Genomic DNA, 24,128 nt, shown 5'->3' with positions numbered 1-24,128 from the left:
CCTGATTTTAATTGTAGTTAAATTGAGTCAAATAGCTAGGAGCAGATTTTCTAAACGAAAAGAAAACACCCTCCCACCCCACATCCTGCAAACTTGATTATTTCCTACAGGGCTAGTGAGTGTAATGGTATTACCCCCTTTTTTTAAATTCAGTTGCATGCAGTTTGATCCCAAATTAAAACATTTGCCATTATAATACCATTTTAAAAAGTTGTTTTTTTCTGAGTAAGATGAGCCCTGTGGCCTGCAGTAAGGAAAGGATGGGTTCCAGACTGCTACTGAAATACCTGAGCATGTAGCTTTCAGCATTGGAGGTACAGACAGCTAATTCTAATTGTATCCTTTGGGGCCTATTCCCACTTCCTGCCCCCATTCCATCCTATCTATCTTCTTTATAATATTGTCTTGTTTTTGGAAGAATAAGAGGCAGAACCTATATTAGTGGCAGCAGATAGTATGATGTACAGTTTCTGTAAGTAGGAAAATAAGTTCTGATTGCAGAAGTTGTTGATTTCTGTTGAAGATGGTAAATAGTAATTATTTTAATGCCTTCTATGTAGATGTATTTAACCTGACTTCAAGAATATTTTTTGATTTTCTTTTTAAATATCTAGATGTGACTTTTTTAACAGAAGAAAAAGTATATGAAATTCTTGAACTGTGTAGAGAAAAAGAAGACTATTCTCCTTTAATCCGTGTCATTGGGAGAGTATTTTCTAGTGCCGAGGCCTTGGTACAGAGTTTTCGAAAAGCCAAACAGCATACCAAGGAAGAATTGAAGTCTCTACAAGGAAAAGATGAAGATAAGGATGAAGATGAAAAAGAAAAGGCCGCATGTTCTTCTGCCATGGAAGAAGATTTAGTTGCACCATCATCATCATCATCAAGAATGGATGACAGTGCACAGGGGGATAACAACCTACAAAAATTAGGCCCAGATGAAGTATCTGTAGATATTGATGCAGTCAGACGGGTCTACAATAGATTACTTTCTAATGAAAAAATAGAAACTGCCTTTTTAAATGCACTTGTGTACTTGTCACCCAATGTTGAATGTGACTTGACTTATCATAATGTGTACTCTCGAGATCCTAACTATCTCAACTTGTTTATTATTGTTATGGAGAATGGTAATCTTCATAGTCCTGAGTATCTGGAAATCGCACTACCATTGTTTTGCAAAGCAATGAGTAAGCTACCCCTTGCAGCTCAAGCAAAATTGGTCAGACTGTGGTCAAAGTACAGTGCAGACCAGATTCGACGAATGATGGAAACTTTTCAGCAGCTTATAACCTACAAAGTCATAAGCAATGAATTCAATAGTCGTAACTTAGTGAATGATGATGATGCTATTGTTGCTGCTTCAAAGTGCTTAAAAATGGTTTACTATGCAAATGTAGTAGGAGGAGATGTAGACACAGATCACAATGAAGAGGAGGATGAAGAGCCTATCCCAGAATCTAGTGAATTAACTTTACAAGAACTGCTGGGTGAGGAAAGAAGAAATAAAAAAGGACCTCGGGTAGACCCTCTGGAAACAGAACTTGGCGTAAAAACTATAGATTGCCGAAAACCACTTATCCCCTTTGAAGAGTTTATCAATGAACCACTGAATGATGTTCTAGAAATGGACAAAGATTATACATTTTTCAAGGTAGAAACAGAAAATAAATTTTCCTTTATGACATGCCCCTTTATATTGAATGCCGTTACCAAGAACCTGGGATTGTATTACGACAACAGAATCCGTATGTACAGTGAACGTCGTATAACTGTACTCTACAGTCTAGTTCAAGGCCAGCAGTTAAACCCATATTTGCGACTCAAAGTGAGACGTGATCACATCATAGATGATGCACTTGTTCGGGTAAGTGGCTTAATATATAAAAAGCCCTTGATCATCTGTTCCTTTTAAAAAATAATAATAATTAGGAGCCGTAATGTTTTGTTAATTGTCTCTTGGGTCTTCTGGGCATATTCAAAATGATATGTATCCTAAAGAATTACTATACACACTAGATAGAATTATTGACATTTGGGACTCCTGCAAGTACAAAGGCCTTGGTCCAGTAGAAGGAAAAACATTCTATATTGAACTTGGTTTCTTTAAGTATAAAACAGTATTCAAACTTAACTGAAAAAAATTGATGATAGTTTTTCTTTTGCGAAGACCAAAGCAATTGAGTGAGATGGGCAATGATAAAATGTGAAATACAAATAAAAAATTAACTATGAACATTTCTACAGTATTTTGTTTCAGTTTTTATTCCAAAGATGATTTTTCCAACAAAATTTAAGCATTTTAAGTTCACTTTACATGGATGAAATTACTGCACTGCATATTTATGTACATTTAAAAAAAATAAGTTTGGGATATATACAATAATAGAGGGTTAACATAACCCCATCATATTTATACATTCACAGACAATGGATATTAGTGATACAAAGAGTAAGAAAAGAACTGAACACTGTCTTCTTTATTTTAATATGGCCTTGGAAAAGCATATTTCTTCAAAACTTGTATTTCAGTTAAGGAAGTTTCCAAATTTACAGGACATACTTTTCTTTAGAGCAAATTAATTGCACAAGCTAAAAATGAACCATGGTATCCTATGAAATATTGTTTATATTTCACTGCACTGTATTGTGTTCTAGTTGTCTAAATTTCTCTTCAAAATTCTTTGTTCAGCAGTGCAGTAGGATATATATAATCAGAAATCTTGTTTGCCTTCTGAAAGTAAATGTTAGCTCTAGTTTGGGTGTTAACCATCTTTTTGAGCTATTTTATAATGAGTGAGAGATGCAGTTTTGTTAAACCATGAATCTTGCCAGTTATTTCCAATGGAGTCCTTAAATTTTCAATATTTAAGTATTTGCTATTTCACTTAGCTGATTTTCATTTGTTAATTAATTTTCTATGCATTTGTTTTTTTTAAAAAAAAAGCAAATACTTTTTCCATGTTGCAATGCAGTAATTTTGTTACTTCTCTGAAAATGTAGATTGAATAGGTTAATACATAAAAGCTCTGAGTTCTTAAACACCGTGTTAAGCGTATGTTTGTTTAACCTTAATTTAGGCTAAATTGTTTATTGTGACACATGTTGATCCAAAAATCATGGTTTATTTTCCACAATGACAGGAACTCTAGAGTTTGGTAAGTAGCTTGGTTTTGGCTTAAGGCAGTGTATGAACCTTGACACTATACATATATTGGAATAATAGGGTATGTGCTCACTTAGAGCGTATAAACTATGTTGCCTATCTGGATATGTTTGTCGCTTGCCTTATTTGCATAGCTGCACTCTGTTGAAGCTGTTTGTCCATGTCTGTCTTCTGTAAAAATGACTACTACTTATAAAGCAATTTCAATTATATATTACCCTGCTTAAGTGCTGATCGTATTCTTCGTGTTTATATAATTGCTCTGTTTTGGGGGATGAACTGAGTGAGATATTTCCATAGTGTAAAAGTTAAATAGTTCAGTTTTAATTTTACTTGTGAGATTTTCAGTTCCTGAAAATACAAGCATTATTAAAGGTATTCTGTACAGGTGCATGGGCAAAGCAATATTTATGAAATTTCTAGAGTTCAAAAGAATGCATAGCACCTGTCGCTGACCAGACAAAACCAGTGTTCCTCCTCCGTTTATGTGCAGGGTCACCCTTCTTATCATCAATGTAGCACAGCGGTTAACTTTCACCTGAGCCCCAGGACTGCTGACAGTAGATGCAACCTCTTGAAAGCTAAGCCCAAAGTAAAGATTGGGAGAGTTGCAGATAGTGATACAACCGTTTGATTCCCACAAAATCTTTGGCAGTAACGAAAAAACAGTTTGTAAAGCGAGTTACTATTTTAGATGCCCTTGTTCCATACCAATCTCACTGAAATGTCACCTGTTTGGTGCAGTGCTCCCATGATTCTAAACCTTCAGTTTCAACCCAGTTAATTTAATTGCATGTTTCTTGACAAGATAAGCCAAAAATAGGTTCTTTGTGTATCCCTCCCCTTTTAAATTAATTATGAACCTATTCTCGCCAACAGAGAAAAATTATTTATATTGTAAATACTCATTGCAGCTATTCCCAAAAATGAAGTCCCAGTATTGTCATTAGAAGCTATTTTTGAAATTTTGGTATGGTATCTTTGGATTTTTTTAAATCAAACTCATATCCAGTGATATGAACTCACTCAAATATTATTTTGTGTCTTATCCTATAGTTAGAAATGATTGCAATGGAAAATCCAGCAGATTTGAAAAAGCAGTTGTATGTAGAATTTGAAGGAGAACAAGGGGTTGATGAAGGAGGAGTTTCCAAAGAATTTTTTCAGCTAGTTGTAGAAGAAATCTTCAACCCCGATATTGGTAAGTAAGTAATTTTCATGGTTAGTGTGTGATTAATTGCACTCCCCACTATTTTTTTTTCATTGCATGTTCTGTGCTTAAGTGATTAAAACGTTGTACGAAGACTGGGGAGACCTAGCTTCAAGTCCATCTCCTTGTCATGGAAATTTACTAGATGACCTTGGGCCACACTCTCAGCCCAGCCTCACAGGTTTGCTGTTGTGAGGATAAAGTGAATGAAGATCTCCATGTAAGCTACTTTGAACTGATGTGGGGAAAGATGAGATACAAATCTACCAAATAAATAGAAGTTCACCAATGGCATCATCGGGTGGAATCTGCTGACCTCAAATAAAAATGAAAATTGCCATAGTCCCATGAGATACCCAAATTCTTGAAATACCTTTCATAGGTATTCATATGATCTTATGAGTTTGGGGCCATTTTTAATTTGTTTAGATGTTTAAATATTTATATTAATACCCACCCACACACCTATACATGCATGGTCACGTATTGTGTGAAATCACATGGTCCTGATTACTACCTGAACTGATTGCTGACTCCTGCTCTTATTGAATGCCTCTGCTTTGAATCTGTTTAAGTTGGAATGTCCCCTTCAGTAGAAATACCTTTCACGTTCGAAGCTAGTTGCGACTTAACGTTTTACATGAAATTTTAGGAAGAATGTTTGTGCAAGTTGTTTTTGACATGCAGTGTTCAATGTACAGTTTCCATGCTCCATTCCATTGTGCTTTGTAAGCAGGTACAAAACTTTGGGACATTTGTACTATATCATTTTACTGAATCTATAGAGTGTTTTAAAGATGCACACAAAGGCCTTTTGTCACTCTTGAAAGAACCCTCAACTCTTAGTCAGTACTCTCAATGCTCAGCTTTTAAAGTTCTGCTCATTTAAAATGGATATTAGGGAATGATGGCGGCTTTATCATTTTGGGCTTTTACATAAAGTACAGATGTAGCTATTCAATATGCTGAGCAGTATATTGTGAATTAAACTCTGACTAAAAAACAAATGGATTTCTAAAATGAAAAATTCATAATCAGATGTCTTGTTATTTAATTGTTCACATTAAATCAGTAATCATGTAACATTGTTTTTTTATATAGGGATGTTCACTTACGATGAGTCCACAAAATTGTTTTGGTTTAACCCATCCTCTTTTGAAACTGAGGGACAGTTTACACTGATTGGGATTGTATTGGGCCTGGCTATTTACAATAATTGTATTCTGGATGTCCATTTTCCAATGGTTGTCTACAGGAAATTAATGGGCAAAAAAGGAACTTTCCGTGATCTGGCAGACTCTCATCCTGTAAGTCCTTTTCAGTTTTCCTACCATTTGGAAGTCTGCACTTCAGTGCTGGTATTTTTTGAACCTGTTGATACTATAGTACTTTCTGAATGTGAGAACATAATTTATAGAACACATTGGGGTGGCATGTAAAGGTGATGAATTCACCTAAACACATATTGTTTATATTTTATTACTCCTCTTATTATATCTTACAATTTTATCTTACTCTTTTATCTCAATTTTACCCTACTGTATTTTATCATATTTTATCTCACCTTAGTATATTTTATCTTATCTTACTGCATTTTATCTGTCTTATGGTACTATATTTTATTGTGGCTGATGCCCAATTTTTGATATGGTCAATTGACCAATAACATTATATTACTGTTACTACATTCTGAAAGTTTACCTATGTAAGTGTGTGTGCATCTCTTACTTTAATAATTGTGTAAACAACCTTGTAAAATGAGAATCAGTATTGTCTCAGAATTTCATACAGGAGTATAATTATTTGCTGAGACTGGATTTGGCATTGCATTTAAACAAGCTGTCAATCATATAAATGTTAATGTGGATTTTAGGAATGTTAGTATTGAATAACATCTGTGCATATCTAGTAAATATACTGTACAACAGTCTGTTAACTCTGAAGAAGATGGCCATGCACTGTTATTTGTCCAGGCCTGAATTCAATATTAACAGGCCAAATTTAGAAGACACTGCCATGACTAGCAATGATGTAGCTATGAAATGTCTTATGTGGTTCCTCCCCAGAGATGCCACGGCTACAAAGCAGTTCTTTATTATTTGTTTTTAAGTTGCTGTGTAATCTTAACGTTGCACACTAGCTTGTTCCAGGCGACAGAAGCTATTGTGCCACCTGCACAGCCACATGTTTGAAGAGGGAAGAGCTCCCATGTTCATTCACTTCTGAAGCATAGTTTAAGTTGTCTGTGCACTCCTAATGGTGTGTACATGTCTTAAATGAAAAAAATTGTATATCTGATTGGAGGAATGGGTGATGAGTACTTTAAATTTGTGACTTTTTCAGCCAAAATTGCCATCTGTTTTCCAGCTACTAGGAACAATATTTTCCCAGTATATGGAAAAACAGCTTCTAAAGGGTGGTTTCATAAAAAAAAAGCATCCTTTGGGGAAAAAACCCAAGTTAAACCATTCCGTTCTTTTTACTCCTTCTCTGATCAAATTCCCAACCTCAACAGCTGCTTTTAATTTAATAATATCCAACTAACTGTTACAGGTAGGTGCATGTGTATAACATCTAGCTTGGCTCTTAGTGTCTGAAGACATTCTATGCATCAGCCTTCTTGTAGTGCTTTTTAAGGTTACATGAAATATATTTACTGTTTTAGGTTCTCTATCAGAGCTTAAGAGACTTGTTGCAGTATGAGGGAAGTGTGGAAGATGATATGATGATAACCTTCCAGATATCTCATACAGATCTCTTTGGTAATCCAATGATGCATGATTTAAAGGAAAATGGAGATAAAATCCCTATTACAAATGAAAACAGAAAGGTAATATAATATGGCTGCCACCAATTATACAGTGATTACCTAAGTAAGTAGTATTCTAAAACTGCAGAGATAGCATATTAAGAAAATACATTCTGCAACCTGCTTGTATTAAGAAAATTTATTTTGCAAGATCTCTGCTTACATGATTTGCATTGTTTTGAATGATATAATGAACCATGCCACAGAAAGGACAAAAAGGTATAGGGCACTGAAGACTGCCCCCAGTCTTATTTTTCTTGACCTCACTAAGTATTGCCACAAGCTTTCAAGTAGAGCTTCGTAAGAGCTAGAATTTTACTTCAGATAACTGAAGTCTGTGCCTGACTGGAAGCAGAATTTCCTTGGTGTTTCTAACTGCATTTCTGAGGCATCATGGCATTCATGGTATGTACTGGTTTGGTTTCCTCCACAGGCATTGAGATTACCACTCTCAGAATTCCCAGCCATTACCTAGAAAGCACTAAATTGAGGAAGGATGGTAATACTGGGTCATATGGGTTTCTTAAACTTGGTTTTTCATCTGCAGATATTTCATCACCTATCTAAGTGCATCTTTAGTGGTGAAGATGTTACCAGGTGGGTAATGAAACATCTGCAGATGAAAAACCAAGCTCAGGGAATCCCAGCAGCCCAGCACTCCAACCCTGAGCTACGTATATTCTCTACCATCAGAAATATAGTCTATAAGGAAAAGGACTGTGAATGCAGCCTGTGTTTTGATGTAAAATAAAGGATTCTGACTTCTTTTAGTGTTGCAGTATTTTGAATGTAAAAGGAAGATAAGAGAATGTCAAATAATGTAAAAGTCAAGAAAAGCACATCAATAACTTTGATTATTAGTTACCATTCAGTTCAGGTAACTGACAGTCATAATAACTAGTTAGCATGTGAGGTGAAGAGGCTACTCTGAATAAAAATATATTTTGTGTTAGATAATGTGCTCCTTTGTTAAAGAATCCAAAGCCACTGATCACTAACAACTTGGCTAGTGGTTTTAAGAAAAATTCTAATAACTTCATTAGATTTGGAAATATTTTCAGCCTTGTAGAGGTGGATGGTAAAAAGAAAATGTGTTACTTGTTTGCGAAATCATTTGAATGTTGTAGAAGCAGTAAAATCTTACATTTTGTATGAATGCACATTTGATTTGTATCCACTGTAGCTACTAAACAAGGGAAAGTTCATATCTATTTTTGAGTAGACGGTGGGAAGAGCATACTGCTCTTTATTTGAGACAAAGGTTCATACCTGACCCAATAAAGAAGCTTAGCATTGTCTGCTTTTTATTAAACAGGAATTTGTTAATCTGTATTCTGACTACATTCTGAACAAATCAGTGGAAAAACAATTTAAGGCCTTTCGAAGAGGATTCCACATGGTAACCAATGAATCTCCCCTAAAATATTTATTTAGACCTGAGGAGATTGAATTGCTTATTTGCGGAAGTAGGGTAAGGCATCTTAATTGCATGGAAAACAATTTATTGGTTTTGCTGTTTGATGCTAAATTGTATAATGGTGATACAGTATATTCTGTTTACAGAATCTAGACTTTCAAGCCCTAGAAGAAACCACAGAATATGATGGTGGCTATACCAGAGATTCTCTTATTATTAGGTATGGGGACTAAGCTTTTCTGTGTATAGCTATAGAAACTGGTACTTATTCCTCCAAACAAGTCAAGAGAGTAGCCAAATATGATACAAGTCTGACAATTTTAAAAGAGAAAATGGAAGGGCCTCAAGTCCCTTTTGCTAGACTCTGAAATAAGAAATTTGAAATGATGGGCATGGGTGCTGAAATAAAAGTAGTAAAGAATAGGAGTAGCCTCCATTTCCTGTTTTTCCAGCTGCCAGATCCTGTAAAGCATCAATCAGCTCTTTCTGTACATTCATAAGGGTCACTGTCAGTCTTCAAAATTTATTTTTTTAGGTTTCACGTGCATGAGTAACTTCTGTTTCATAACTGCCTTGAGTACTTGATAACGTTAGCTGTGTCAGCATAGAGACCTCTTGGGGTTTTCCAAAAAAGAGGGCAAGACCCTCTTGCCATTCCTATATCTTGCCATTCCTGTATCTTCTACCAGCTAGCACAGTATATGTACTAGCACTTAAGCAGCTCTTGAACTTTATGAGGAAGAAGTTAGACATCTCTTCTCCAGCCAGTGAGTAAAACTGCCTTACTTTCAAAAAATGGTGCTTTATTGAATTGGTGAGAGCAAGCAGTATGCTTCCCTCAAAAGAGGGTAGTAAGAAAGTCGCCACTGCTGCTTGAAGTTGGAATCTGGTCACAATAAGATCCATGTGGATTCATGAGATACTCTGCTTATGTAGGCATCATAATTAGCCTGTTGTAGTCTGCATACATAGGGGGATTTCAGACTTGGCAGTCACTTGTATGTAATTTTGAAATGTCCCAAGCAATTATTCCTAAAAAGAAAACAATAAATCTAAGCTGGGCTCTCTGCAGAACTTATATATATTTCTAGCTGGACTGAGGTAACCAGATGTCCTTCAGTATAAGATACCTTAGAGATTATGTCTTGAATGAGACAGAAAACTGTATTTTATATTATATTCTTGTATTGGCTACTTCTGAAGCAAATGTCAGAAAGCACAGTTTTATCCAGATTATCTCTAAGCAGACATTTGTGTCATTGGCACTGCATTCAGTTTCTTTTTTTTTTCCTTTTTTGTTTAATTTTCACTTCTACAGGGAATTTTGGGAAATAGTCCATTCATTTACAGATGAGCAAAAAAGACTCTTCCTCCAGTTTACAACAGGTACAGACAGAGCACCAGTAGGAGGACTTGGAAAACTAAAGATGATTATAGCCAAAAATGGCCCTGACACCGAAAGGTAAACTGTTTAAAATTCAGAGATAGGTAGGAAATGTAGTTAAGCAATAGGTTTTCAACTTCATTCCAAATGAGGATTACATAAACCCACCCATAATAGCATTTGAATAACCTAATTCTTTAAACAGTGAAAAATAAAGCATAGACAAAATACCGGGATTGCTTATGCTAAACTAATGGAACTGCAGAATATTTGTTTAGATTTCATGACAATTCTGAGACTCAATTCTTTTCTTTCTCCAGGTTACCCACATCTCATACATGCTTTAATGTCCTCTTGCTTCCGGAGTACTCCAGCAAAGAGAAACTTAAGGAGAGATTGTTGAAGGCCATCACATATGCCAAAGGATTTGGCATGCTGTAATGAATTAAATAAAAGGGATGAAGCGATTGGTGGCAGTGGTGTCCCTGTCCAAAAATCAATAAGAGAAAACCCACAAAAGGCCATAAGCTATAGCAAGCAAGCTACCGTAGTCACCTGTATTTGGGCCTCCCTTCTTCACTTGGGGACTCTGGGCTGGAACAGCAGATTTCAGCTGCTTCTATGAACAAATTATTTTCTTTTAGCGTGAAAGTGTTACATATTCTTTCACTTGTATGTACAGAGAGGTTTTCCTGAATATTTATTTTAAAGGGTTAAATCACTTTTGCTTGTGTTTTATTACTGCTTGAAGTTGAGCCTTTTTGAGTATTTACAAGAAAACAAAACTGTACTCTCCCAAGGAAAATATTGCCATCATTTGTAGATTGTGTAACCTTTAAGTATGTGCTACATTTTTGTCCCAGTTATCAAATCAAAATCAGGAACTGTACTTTTTGAACAGTTTTGCTTTTGAAACTTGAAATCTTGGAAAACAAAATGGTGTGATGCAATGACTGCTGTTCTAGCCCCCAAAGACATTTGTGGAAAAACATTAGAATCAATAAAGATGGAAGGGAGAACTTGGAACGTTAAATTACAGCCTTGAGACCTTTACTTTTAGCCACAGCACAACAATTAAACAAAAACAAAAATTCATTTCATTATATATGTTGTCTTTCACATGTCTTGTCTTGTAGCATACCGTGTTTTTAATTAGCAAGATTTCTAGCTATATAGAAGAATAAACATAGTTTGGGCTTTTTCTTTTTAAGGAAAATGTTTACTGGGAAAAGTGCATTTCAGCCAAACAACTTTAAAGTAGAGGAAAATGTGTTGTGGGAGAAATCAGAATGTTGGGCCAATAAACGAAAGCATGTGAAGTGCACTTAAAAAAGAAACTATGATTTCTCTTATGTTGACATTTTAAATAGACAATCCGGTCTTCCCTGCAAGCTTTTTTTTTAATGAGCTGCTGTTCCTTTATCAAGGCATATGATCAATGCTGCAGCAAGGGGATGCCTTTTTTTTCCTCCTCTTAGCAATAGGGGAAAATAATTTTTTTAAGGACAACTTTGCATTGTAATACTCCAAGTTATTCATTGTATGTGTAGAAAGTAAATCCTAAGGTCACTTCTGTCTTTTACCTGGCATTTCAGAGATTCAGAATGTAAACCTTTATATCAGAGGATCCCTTACCCTTTCTACAGAGTAGAACCCTAACCCTACACACTGCTCATTGCTGCTATTACAGTCTGAATAAAGGGACCATATGTGCTTAACCAAGACAATACAGTCGGTGTTCCTCTCACTGCCAGGGTCAACTGATGCGCAGAACTGAGCTTGTGCCTTGGTGATAGCTATATCTGCATGGCAAAGCGGTTGGTGCAAAATTGTTATTAGTGAAAAAAGCTAAAATCTGAAATCATTGGAAGGGGAAAATGTCTTTCAGGATTATTTTATTTTAAAAAATAGTAATAGAAACAGGTAACTGTTCTGTAACTATAATGTCAAATAAAATAGTGATGTTTTCCACCATGGTCCAGTGACAAAGAAAAAAAGTCATTTTCTTAGTATGATGTTAGCTCTGAATATCATTGGAATTTTTTGGTGAGGAAGTATAAAATTAAATTACAGAGTAGAAGGATTCTTTACTGCAAGTGTAAAGCTTTGCCTCACAATCAGTACATTTGAAACTAGTTGATGGTTTTCACCACTCAAGCATTTCTTGACATGAGTGGAATTTTTATGTTAAAAATACAAGCTGGAAAGAAGCAAAGTATTTTGTTTTTGTGGTCACTTGCCAAGTAAAATTATGTATTTTGAGATGTATAATATTTTAAAACACAGAAGTTAGCAAAACTAAGCAGCTGAATTTCTAGTTCTTTTAGAACAGGGACACTCCTGATTGAAATTTATGCATCAAAGCTTTCTTGTAATTCTCACTTGTACAATAAGATTTACATAGCTAGGATCCTGTTTTCCACTTTCAAAAAATATAACAATATTTACATCAGTAGCCCATTAATAGAAATTCTATGTTAATCGGGAATTACACACAGTAAATAGCTCACTATTTAAACGAAAACATTTGCTAATTTCTTTTATAAGCTAAATATTTATATTGCACCTCCTTTCAATATGCTAAAAATAGCAGTTGTGGGAATTTTGAGCAATGAACATCCATTCACGAGTGAAGTAAATGGCTACTGAATTGTCCAATGTGGTTTAAATTACATGTTTACTTGAAAGGGGTCACTGTCGAAGAACAGCTTCCTAGAATCAATTATAGCAAGATTGGAAAAGATTTTAATCTGAGAACTCAGGGAAGCTGCAACAGTCAGAATTTAAAAAAAAACCACGCGAAACTACTTTCTAGATGCTGCTGAAAATCAACTCCCAAGCTTAGAAAGCCATGAAAATGACGTTAAAGAAACAAAGGCAGAAGCATTCCTGAAACCCTGAGAATGAAGATAATATTAGAAAAAGGCTCAGGCTGGCTTCTCCCTGACTCAATGGGGGTATTCGATGGTGGGAAAGTAAAACACACGCAGACTTGCAAGATGGATGTCAGCCATACAAGATAGACCAGCTCAAGAAACTGATTCCAAAGAAGGCTATGATTATACTTTATTGAGTTAGGCTATAGTCTTCCTGTGAAGTTGGTTTCTGAGCTGGTCTACCTTGTAGGGCTGAACCCAGCATTGCCGGTGCTGCCTTAGATTGCTGGGAAATTTCTCAGATTCACACTTGAGCTACAACACCCATGTTAGATTCCATGTATGGCAAAGAATTACAATAGGTTAAAAAGATTATTTTTGTGTAGGGAAACGCATGTACTTCTGATTCAAACAGTAGGAACCAAGAAGTTATTTTGGGATGATCACCTTGATGCACTAGATCTACTGATTTTTCTTACTGGCTCATGCACAGTCTAAGTATGGGAGAAAAAAAATAGGCTTCGGTTTTACTCCAGTACCAGAAATCCATCTTGGGCTGAACTCAAGAGGGAATATCCATTGGGAATAAAATTATGAAAGAGCCATCTTTTCATTTTCATAAAGGGATCCCCAACATGGCGCGCACAGCTAATGTGCCCACAGACATTTCCTTTAGTGACAGCCTGACATGCTCCTCTTTTCTCATTTGGAGGGAGGGAAAGTGTAGTTTTCTAAGTAACCTTAGTTTTCATTTTTCATTTCATCTTAGGCCTGTAAGTGTTCGAAAATAAAATGATGGGTGAGTACATCTCAATACTTTCTAAAAATACCAACCTGCCTAGAGAAAAAAAAAACATGAAAGTGCAGAATAACCTGGAGAATCAAAAAGTGTTGCAGAGAGTGAGCTCATCCACTGGCTTTCTGGAAAATCAGTTTTGTGGCACATTGTGGCCACTCTTGTATGCAGTGTTTCTCAACCTTGGCAACTTTAAGATGTGTGGACTTCAACTTCCAGAATTCCCCAGCCACCATGGGTGTTGAAATCCACAGATCTTAAAAGTTGCCAAGGTTGAGAAACCCTGCTTTTATGTATGGGCAAGCCATCCAAACCAGTTATTTTCCTTGATCACAAACTGACTTGCTGATTCAAACATTTTTAGTGACCCCTGTTCTAGCGCATGTGATGTAATAAATGAAAGCTCACAGTCTAAACAATTTAAATTTTTACTAGGATTAAGTTTCAACTTGTTTTCATTTACATACTGTAAATTTTATACTTGCATATTAACAGAGACAGAAAAATAATTAATTTAGTAGTAAATCACAACTATTCCAAGAGGTGATACTGCATCCAACTCTCTCCTTCACAAATTTCATTCTGCATACAATCAAAAAACTGAAATATAATGTGCAATGTCTTTGAATTTAATTGCATCAAAAACCATAGGAAAAGGCAGCTTGATGAAAAGGACACCGCATTACTATATTGTTATTTTTGCTAAATGGTCAGATCTGATACGAATATATGAATTTTTTTATATTAAAAGAATACTTTCTTAATCTATACTACAGCTGAAACTTCCCATTTTAAATTTTGCCTCAAATTAAGCTGTCATATTTTAAGCAATAATTATATTGGTTTGCTCCCATGGGGTTTAAATGCATGTCAGTCTGCAGTATAAGTGATCAACCTTTATTCTACACAAATTGTCACTATTCAGATGACCTGAATCGATACAATGTGAAACAAGCCAATATAAATATTGTGCAGAAAAGATAGGCAATATCTCTGTTTGCACAACAAGCTTGTCCACAGTTTTAAAAAGTGTGATTTACTGATTTTCACATAATGGAGGATTGGTAAAGATTATTAAGATATGACACTTAAGATCACTAACTTTCCTTGCCTGTTTTTCATCAAGGCAGGGATAGAAGACATTTGCAGATAATATTCCCACACACCTTTGGATTCTAGTAAATGATGCACCAGTTAAGAAACCTGCAAGAGGGGTGGCATGTTTTAGTGAATATTAATCCCAGAACAGCTCTTAATCTTGGAAACAAAATTGTCCAAGTCTTGATTTGTGATCAGTTGATTAGGGTTGTTATTGAGCCAGTGTCTTTTAATGAGATTCTCTTCGGTAAGTAATTTATTGTAATATTCCCATATCAAAATTTCTAGTGGGCTGTCTTTTTTGGTAAAATCCATGTCCAATTTCTTTATTGTAATGCTTCGATGGTTGATCTCTGAACCTATTGGATTCCATTTACTCTGCTCCTGAGTGGTATCCCATACAAAATCCTGATTTATCTGACATTTCTGCCCTATCTGTTCCCTCAGTCTGTCAGAGTAATAGTCCTGTAAAGGGCACCCTCGTTCTTGTTTTAAAGTTGCAACTTTCTCAAGAAAGAGCTTGACCTTATCATTTAAAAAGCCATAATTTTGTACGTTTAAATTATTACTCCTGCTGTTGCATATTCCCAAAGGTATGTAGTCCAGATCCAAGAAAAGTCTCCTTGAATTTGGTCTCCATTTGTGACTTCTTCTGCTCTTAGCTCTTGGGCATTTCTCCTTCAAAAAGTCCCCTCTTAGACACCCTGAGGATGAAGACATACTAGGATCTGTAGCCTGAGGTGCTGAATGTGGTAGCTGGGGGGAGACTTTTATAAAGCTGTAATTCACACTGGAATGTTCTTGATGACAGGAAGTATGGGACCTTTTGTATCTAGCAAAGCTGGCAGGTTGAATAAAAACAGGCTGACCTTCAGAAACTCCTTTAGCACCCAAGATGACCCTCTTCTGACAACGCAGTTGAGCATTAATTTCCCCTGTAGCTCCAAGGGAATTCTTTCGCTCTTTGATCTCAGCTTCCTTACCTTGCCAGCTTTTGTAGCTGCTGTGATTGTTGGTGACAGAGATGGCAGCCCGCTGCTTCTGAACTCCGCATGGCACTGAAATAGCTCTGGAGGCTTCTGTATTCTGCAATAGAACTCCAATCTCTTTCCTGCTATCGTCAGTCACAGTACAATGCAGATTTGGAAAGAGACTCAGGGAGAGCTGTTTGACAAGCTCTCGATCACCAAGTAGCTTGGCATGAGCCACTTCGGATCTCCTGAGCTTCATAATGAATCTGTTGTATAAGATCCTTTGATCAAGAATTAGGGAATTTTCTGCCTGTTTTTTCATGGAGTCTAGAATTCTTAGCTGCTTATTTAACAGGATCTCTTCTTTTGCATTGTAAGACAAAGCCAGCTGGGATTTGTCTCCATCTTTGAATTTAGTCCTTTCATCCATCATGAAATGGGAGACTGGAAATTTAAATCTGAAGCCAAAACCAATGCTTAGGTTTTATAATCTTTTGACTGCTTGCTCTTCTTTGCACAGCAAAAAATATTTAGCTTTCAATAGTATCTATTGCTGGAGTGAGCAAGATGTCTTTGGACTTCCCCCAAGACTGATTGTGAATCACAAGGAACCTTGACATACTACACCAACAGTCAAGGGTTTGTTGATGAGATCAAGTTTCTTATCTTCGTTGTTAAGGAAGCAAAAATGAAAGCCTTCTGTTGAAAAATAATACCTGGGATGGTGGATTTATTTGATTCCTGCTATGAATGGTCATCTTCCGCTGACTTAATATATTTTGCAGGAGTATGCTTACATTTTCTATAACATTAGATTTAATACTATACATTAGATTTCTTTAAAAAAAATTGCTCCAATTTCAAAAATCAAAGTCCTGTAAACTGGTAGAACTAGCCAGTGTGTGTGTGTGTGTGTGTGTGTGTGTATTAAATAGTTGAAGCAGCCATAGTATGTGAGCAACAGGAAGCCATACTTTGGATCCAACCTTATACTCAGTTCCCATTTATTTGATTCCGGGTGACTTGGTGGATATTTTGTTTTAACAGTAGTACACAACATCCCTAGGAATCAAATAAATGAGAACTGAGTATTAGACTTGTTTTAAATTACAGTAGCTCTTAGTCTAGACTTGAGTCCTGCAATTGCAGCCAACTGACCTCTGCAGAACGTGAATGCAAAGCAGGATCAGACCTGATACTTGGATGGGAGCCCACGAAAGAATACCAAGGCTATAGGCTAGATTGGGAAGTAGGGAAAAACACTCAGAAGAAGACAAGGACCTTCTTAAAAGAAGTACTTGTAAAAAGAGATCCAGCCTGGTGTAGCGTTTTAAAGTGTTGGGCTAGGAGTAAGGAAACCTGAACTGTAGTCACCACTTAGGCCCAGAAGCCAGCAGATGACTTTGGGACAGTTGCTCTTTCTCAGCCCTAGGAAGAAAGGAATGGCAAATCACTACCAAAATGTTGCCAAGAAAACAGCATAGACCTGTCCAAGTAATCACCAGGAGCCAAGACTGACTCAAAGAACTATCACATCCATAACTCTAAAGCAAATGTAATGACTAAAATGGTTTCCCTGACCACAAACTGCTTGGAGATCTCTGGGTTTCTGTAATACAAAACCTGGGATTTGAAAATTGAATGGTTACGGAACTGGTAGTAAACCTACTCCACCCACAACCCTAACAGTCCTTCCCCCGAGGGATTATGTGTTCAAAGTCAATAAAATAGATGTCTTCCCCATTCCACTATTCCCCACCTTTTAAAGAAATTGAGCAAAGGGTACAGTGCAAACATAGTGCAATAAATTATTTTATCCCCCTTCTCTGACTTTCTCCCCCACTGTTCAGTAAATAAGCTTTTATGCATTGATTCCCTTTCTTCCTTAGCACCCTGCTTGCAGATCAAATTGCACACAATAGGAAACCAGCCCTTTTAATACAGAATTGCTGGAAGGGGTGAGGGAAGCCAGGGAAGCCAAGCCTAGCAGTCTTGAACAAAATTTACTGTGTGCCCATGAAAGGAAGTGAGGTGCAGGGAAGAAGAGCAGGACTGGAGATGGAGGGGGAAATGGAAAATGAGTTGCTCTCAGTATAGCATTAGGCAATGAGAGAATTTTCCCATGTTCTTCTTCAACAGCTTGTTTGAAAGCCATTTCTTTGTGATGTACTCGTTGTTTCATGCCAAGGCAAGTGTGGTCATATTGGTCACTATATTTGTTTGTGTGTGCCGTATGAATGAGACATACTTTGAATATGTTGCCTTTCAGCTTTCAAATCTAAGTTTGAATGTTTCATAGCATAAGACCCTGCTATCCTGTATCAGCCTGTTCGTTCATTGTCCTGAGCAAGGGGTGATGGTGACGAAGGTGGTGATGGTGGTGGTGATGACTTGCACAAAAAACAACATTTCAAGCTGTAAGTGGTATTTTTGCTTTAGGAATATATTACATTGGACTTACTGTGTGCACAAGGGAAGTTCTTAGGACTGATCAGAAAACTACTACAAAAGTATGAAGAGTATCAGAAGCCTTTTGCAAAAACAATAAAAATTCTGTTTTTTAATGCAGGCTGTAAATCCGGGGTATGTCGGTTAGAGATAACTAACTCCCTTTCCCCCTGTTGTCTTGAAGCCTATGCAATTTGAGAGAAAAAATATGCCAGACTTTAAGCATGTACGAACACGGGCTGAAGAGACAATCAGCTGCTTTGTCTGCTGTTTTACTGGCTGCAGAAAAAAAAAATAGTGGTAAATCCAAATATCCTTATGTATTCCAGATGGACAGTTTCTTGAGATGGAAACTGGCGGAATAAAAATAAAAATAAAATAAATGATAAATAAATGATACTTTTCAGGACATTAAGCAATGGCACAGGACCTACAGGACAGCAGGCTTAAAAAAACCAATTTCTTCGCTGTTCTTAAAGTATTTCATTATTACCACGTTTTGCTTATACATCAGAGGGATATTTCAAGTTACAGACAATTCCATATTTATGGGAGGGTACAGTAAGTTGATAGCAGATCTGAGCTACAAAGATCTTTGAGGTTTTTGTATCTCTTTGATGTCATCTGTGGTTGTCTGGATTCTCGCAAGTCCGATCAGGTAGCCGTACATAAAGTTCATTGACCACACTGAACAGCTTACGTCTGAGTAAATGGGATTTGGGGGGCATGTTCCACAACTCCCCTTCCTCTGTGAGGATTCTAATCAAAGGCATAAAAAAATTATCCTCCTGGGCCATTGACGATGATAGGAAATTAATAAGCTTGCAAGGCTGTGATCTGTTGCACGCTTATGTGCGACTAAGGATGACAACCCAGGCTTTCACTTCAAGAGCGCTGAATTTCTGCTGTTCTGTGAGCGGGCGCGTGTGCGTGTATAATGTGCATTTTTGTTCATTGTTGGAGAGGGAAAAAATCTGTGGCTAACAGAAGTGGAGAAGGGTTGAAATTTGGCTCATACTTCAATTTTTACTAGATCTAGAAACATTTTAATGATAGCTAAAATCAGAAGAGTAAAGGTCATTGAAGACATGAAACTTCCCTCTTTTCTTCCCATCCAGAAGTCCATTTTTATTTTAGACCCTGGTAAAATCATGACATGATTGGGAATATTTTGCCGCCCAAGTCTGTTAAGAGGTACTTTTGGGATATCTTTAAGGCCACACTGAAAAAATAGAAGAGGGTGGAATTAGCTTCCAAAAGGTTTTTTAAAATAAAAGGCTAACTAGAAGTCTCAAGACTGTTTTGCAACTTATTCCAGTTTTCAGGCCTTGAAAACTCAGAGGAATCCAGGAGAGGAAAATAATTTAAGTATTGGAGATGTCGCTATTCAAATCCTCCTTTCAGGAGAAGTATAAGATTAAGTTAGAATCAGAAGCGACAATAGCAGTAAAATGAATTTATTTTTTGGTCTACTATCAGCAGAGATTGTGGAAACAGAAATTAACATTCCTGGAAGCTGTTTGGAAGAAGATGGTAGGAAATTACTGTCACTGAGCCTCTTTGAAGTCAGGCAGGATTTTAAAAAATTACTCTGGCTTTAACTGCTAATTTGCTCTGCCTAGGACAGATTTTGCACAGCTGTTTTGTAGATTTATCTCCCCCCCCCAATAAATATAGTAATAAAAGTCTGCCTTCGAATTGTTTTTTTTCTCTGCCTCTCCCTTCAGTTATTATTGCTTTCCGCAAAAGGCCCCTGTGCTTTCCTGTTTCAGGTACCTGTAATCTGTCCTGCAAATTCCCTTTGTTTTCTTTTTAGAGTACTTCCTGGATTATTTCAATGGGAAATTAAGTGTGAATTAAATTTGTAATGGTCATGAATTACATTATTTGCTAGAACTTTGTGTGCATTAAAATAGGCCTTCCTCTCTTATCACTTTTAGGTTATCAGGGACTTTTTAAAGAGACATACAAAGAGACCATTATATCTTTTTTCTCTCATCTGTCTCAATTTCTAACTTTCACAGTCATACATCCAGCTGTGGAATTCCAGGAGTTGAAATCCACACATCTTAAAGTTGCTGGGGTTGAGAAACACTGATTTCGACTAATATACTCTGGGCTTTTATTAATTTCTTTTCTCTAAGCCCAGTTCTTTATTTTCTGTTTCTGTGCAGTTTGGGTTCTTAGATGACTTGCTCTTTCTTCATCTTTGAGAAGAATAGATTACAGATTCTTAGCTGTGGATGGGCTGAAGTCGCTAATGAAGTTTCCTAAATGAAGCTTATCTTATTTTCTTTCATGCAGGCACCTGCTCCAACAATACTTTAACAGGGCTACTGTTAAAGATGTGGGGATGCTTGCAAAGACCCCGTCAATCCCTGGCACATTCTACTGTAGGATTTCCCAGTTTACAGGTTCATCTGTCTTCTTTTAGCATGCAAGTAATGACAAGCATAAACAGAGGGAAGAGCTGTTTGCCTTGCACCATCAGCCTTGCGTGATGGGCAAGTATATAAACAGCAGTGATGGTGATAATGGAAAAAAGTTGTAAAGAGGACTCACTGAGCGGATCCTGCCCAGTGGCTTCTTGAAACCTGAAGCCAATGCTGTCTGATATGGGACATTTATAATGTTTTCTTTAAACCTTTCTAACTTTCTTCTAAATGGAACTGTCACCAATTCCTTTTGGCTGCTCACCGCTTTTCTGTCTTTTCTCCTTCTAACGTACAGGATGGAAGCAAAACGTTGTGGCCAAATGTAGTACTATGAATGCTTAATTTGGCCACAGCTGCCACCTGCTCTTCAAGCAGGAGCTTTGAGTCCAGAACCAAAGATACCATGTGCCTGGAATCAGAGGACTTCCATCCCCACAGCCACTCTGTCTTGCTGGGATTCAGACTGAGCCTGGTGAGCTCACCCAGCTACTTCATATAGATGTTAAATAGTAGGGAGGATAGCACTGAGCCTGATGGTGCCTCCAACAGAGGGCCAACATTTTACTACCACCACCTCCATTGACTGGAACCTTCTTTCCCTTCATTTCCTAACCCTCAAAGGTAGTCTAGTAGGACACTTCGATCCAAAGCCATAGAGTGACCTGGCGGGACTGCAACTTATTACCCTGATCCTGGTATCATCACAGGTCATCCTTAAGAGCAATCAGTGTGGGTTTGGTTAAATATCCAGGCCTGAAACCAGACTAAAGGGGTCTTTTACCAAACCTCAGAAACTTCAGGATTCCACTTAACAGAGACTACTCACTGTTGAGTTCTCTGAGACTTATTTATGTGTAGACATGTATAAGGTCCATCAGTATCAGATTATCAACCCAGTGCAATGCATTGACTCTTCAGAATCAATAGGAAAACTGGAACCACTTGATTCTGAATGGATACTTTACTTGCTACCCTTGTACAATTTAAAGAAAGGAATATGAAAAGCAGCTTCAAGCACCAAAATCAGGATCGATGAACTTTGTTTAAATAAAAATGGATGAAAGAACTCATAATTAGAACCATCTAAAATGGAAATTTGTAACAATTCAATTCAATAGAGATTCTCCACAATGCTCTCCATTGCTGATCTTTTGGGACTAGATATACACATTCCTGTACATTTGGGAAAAAAAATCAAAAAAATCCTGAAAGAAGGCAAAGGCAAACTCCTTCAGTCCTCAGAGGTGTCGGGGGTGGGGGCAGTAATAAAGTCAAAAATGCAGTCTTGGTCACATGATTGTTGCTGCCATCTTGAGTTTTTTTTAATGCCCCCACATCCTGCGGATGTCTCTGCCAGTACCATTACTAGAAAACAACATGTTTATGTCCATCAAGTCATCATGGGTCAGGTTTGACTTGAGAGGGTTTTTACCTTTTCTTGCATGAAAACTGTTTTCTGCTGCAGATTCTAATAGAAACTAAAATCTCGGGATGTTGAATAAACTGGCGGCTAGCATGATCTAGCCAAAGTTCAGCTATTATGCTTGATGGCAGTGTGGCTGCCTCTGAAGGCCATCTGCTGGGACACCGGTGGTTTTCTTGAGCAGTTGGTTGGTCACTCTCAGAACAAACTGCTGGGCTAGATGGACCAGGGGTCTGATCCAGCAGGGCCCTGCTTATGTTCTTATATTAAGCAATTCCATATCATTTCAATGAGAAAGACACAGGTTCTTTCACTCTTCTACAAGTATATGGAAAATATAATCAAACAGTACACTTTATTTTTGTACCAGTGCAAAACCAACCAGAGGAAACAACCACTAGCACAGCAGATTTCCTATCTCACTTCTTTTTAAATTCATAATATGCATATAGAGGAGAAATACATACAAAGACAACAGACTTTTTAACACAAGTTATGACAGACTATTTAAAACACATTTTGTTTTCAAAAAGCAGAAAGTTTCTGAATGCAAACGTTCCCATAATCTAGATAACAGTTTTTAGTATGCCCAGAACGCTTTCAAGTATTTGAAGCACTAAATTCACATCCTGGATTATCTAGGTGCAATTTTACAAAAACCTGGTAAGTTATAAGGTAGTAGTAGTATTCCCTGTATTGCAATTGGAGGATGGATTGAGACTGACTGAGAATAACAGTGGCTTAGCTGAGCCCAGCTTCTGAGTTTGGGTCAGAAGTGAGAATCAAACCGATGTTCTGACTCCTAGCTCAGTCTTTTTAGCCAAAACATAAAGCCGCTCTCTTGAGATGTAGCCAGTTTCCAATGAACCTTTGCCAACATTTTTCTAAAATGGGAAAAAATACTGAATGAGGTGAGTTGCAGTTTCTTCCCTCAGTCAGAAACAGAAACAGAATTCTTGGTGATGGGGTAAACTAATCAATCTCTTCTAACTGGTGAGTTATGACTGCTCTCTCTTTTTCTCTTTCTCTCCCCCCCCCCTCTCTTTTCAAATCACCTTAGGTCATCTTGACTTTTCTTAGTGCAGTTTTGTTTTGTATCGTTTACCTGCAAGAGTTATATTAATTTCAGTTTGAACCCCAAGAGCACCAAGCAATATCAACTAAAGCCAGAGTTCCAGCAACTGGCAACTTCCAGATGTGCCAGAAATCAACTCCCAGCCAGCATAATCCATGACCCCATTGGCTGGACATTTGGGGGCCAAAGCCCAGAACAAGTTAGAGATGCTGCTCTGAGGATCCCACAGTCCCAACTGTCCCCAGTAATGTTAGGGCTGTGCAAAGCACCCAGAAGGACTGTTTTTCAGAGGGCGTTGGCATGAACACAGCCCCCCTCCCCAAAGCATTAAAGCCACTGTAACAGCTCCAGCTGAGCGTAAGCCTAATATTGGTGGAGTGAGGGCAGAATAAGTAACAAATTTCAGCAACAGCACTTCCACAGCTGCTCACCACTGATCAAAGGATGCACATTTATAGATGTTCAAGAACAAAACCTTGGCATTTCATCAGGCCTTTCCACCGAGAAGAGAGTGTCAGTGGGAAAAAGTTCAGTTTTGAGATAAGCATACAAATACTTCATTATTTGGGCCTCTACATGATATTTATTTGTTTGTTCGATTGTTTACTATATAAACCACTCAATTATAAAAAGTCTAAATGGTTCACAAAACATACTAATAAAAACATGATAAAACCACATTTAGCCACACTGAAATATATGGAAGTCAGGTTTAAAATGCAACACCCCCCTAAAATAAGCATGACCCTCCATGAGTTCCTGGATCTCATCTTGGAGTTTGCAGTTGAGTTTCCAAGGCTTTTAGTCTTGAATGATTTTGACCTTCATGCCCTAGAAGTGTTCTAGTGTAGCTTATGACACTCATGGCTAGTATTGGCTTGTTTCAAGTAATCACAGTCCTGATACATTTTGGTGCGCACATGCTTGATCTGGTCTTCACTGTTGAGGTTTTCCTACTAACGATTAAGACTGCTATTGTACCTAATCATTTTGGCCTGGTGAAGAGGTTGTATTTGATTG

General features: G+C 37.2%; 1 protein-coding gene across 3 annotated transcripts in view; it reads left to right on the top strand.

Moving 5' to 3' along the window:
• Positions 1-11,089, top strand: part of UBE3A (ubiquitin protein ligase E3A) — a 45,992-nt gene extending 34,903 nt beyond the window's left edge. For all 3 annotated transcript variants that reach the window (XM_063305003.1, XM_063305004.1, XM_063305005.1), the window contains 8 exons: positions 615-1,867; positions 4,223-4,367; positions 5,478-5,683; positions 7,042-7,206; positions 8,501-8,656; positions 8,749-8,822; positions 9,921-10,064; positions 10,307-11,089. In XM_063305003.1, the coding sequence (XP_063161073.1) occupies positions 615-1,867; positions 4,223-4,367; positions 5,478-5,683; positions 7,042-7,206; positions 8,501-8,656; positions 8,749-8,822; positions 9,921-10,064; positions 10,307-10,427 (2,264 nt within the window). In that variant the 3' untranslated portion in view covers positions 10,428-11,089. The remainder of the gene's footprint in view (positions 1-614; positions 1,868-4,222; positions 4,368-5,477; positions 5,684-7,041; positions 7,207-8,500; positions 8,657-8,748; positions 8,823-9,920; positions 10,065-10,306) is intronic.
• The last annotated feature ends 13,039 nt before the right edge of the window (positions 11,090-24,128 follow it).

This window comes from Candoia aspera, chromosome 5 (genome assembly GCF_035149785.1).
Source record: "Candoia aspera isolate rCanAsp1 chromosome 5, rCanAsp1.hap2, whole genome shotgun sequence".
NCBI lineage: Eukaryota > Metazoa > Chordata > Lepidosauria > Squamata > Boidae > Candoia > Candoia aspera.
The sequence above is the reverse complement of the archived record's forward strand: the minus strand, read 5'-3'. Positions and strand labels throughout refer to the sequence as shown.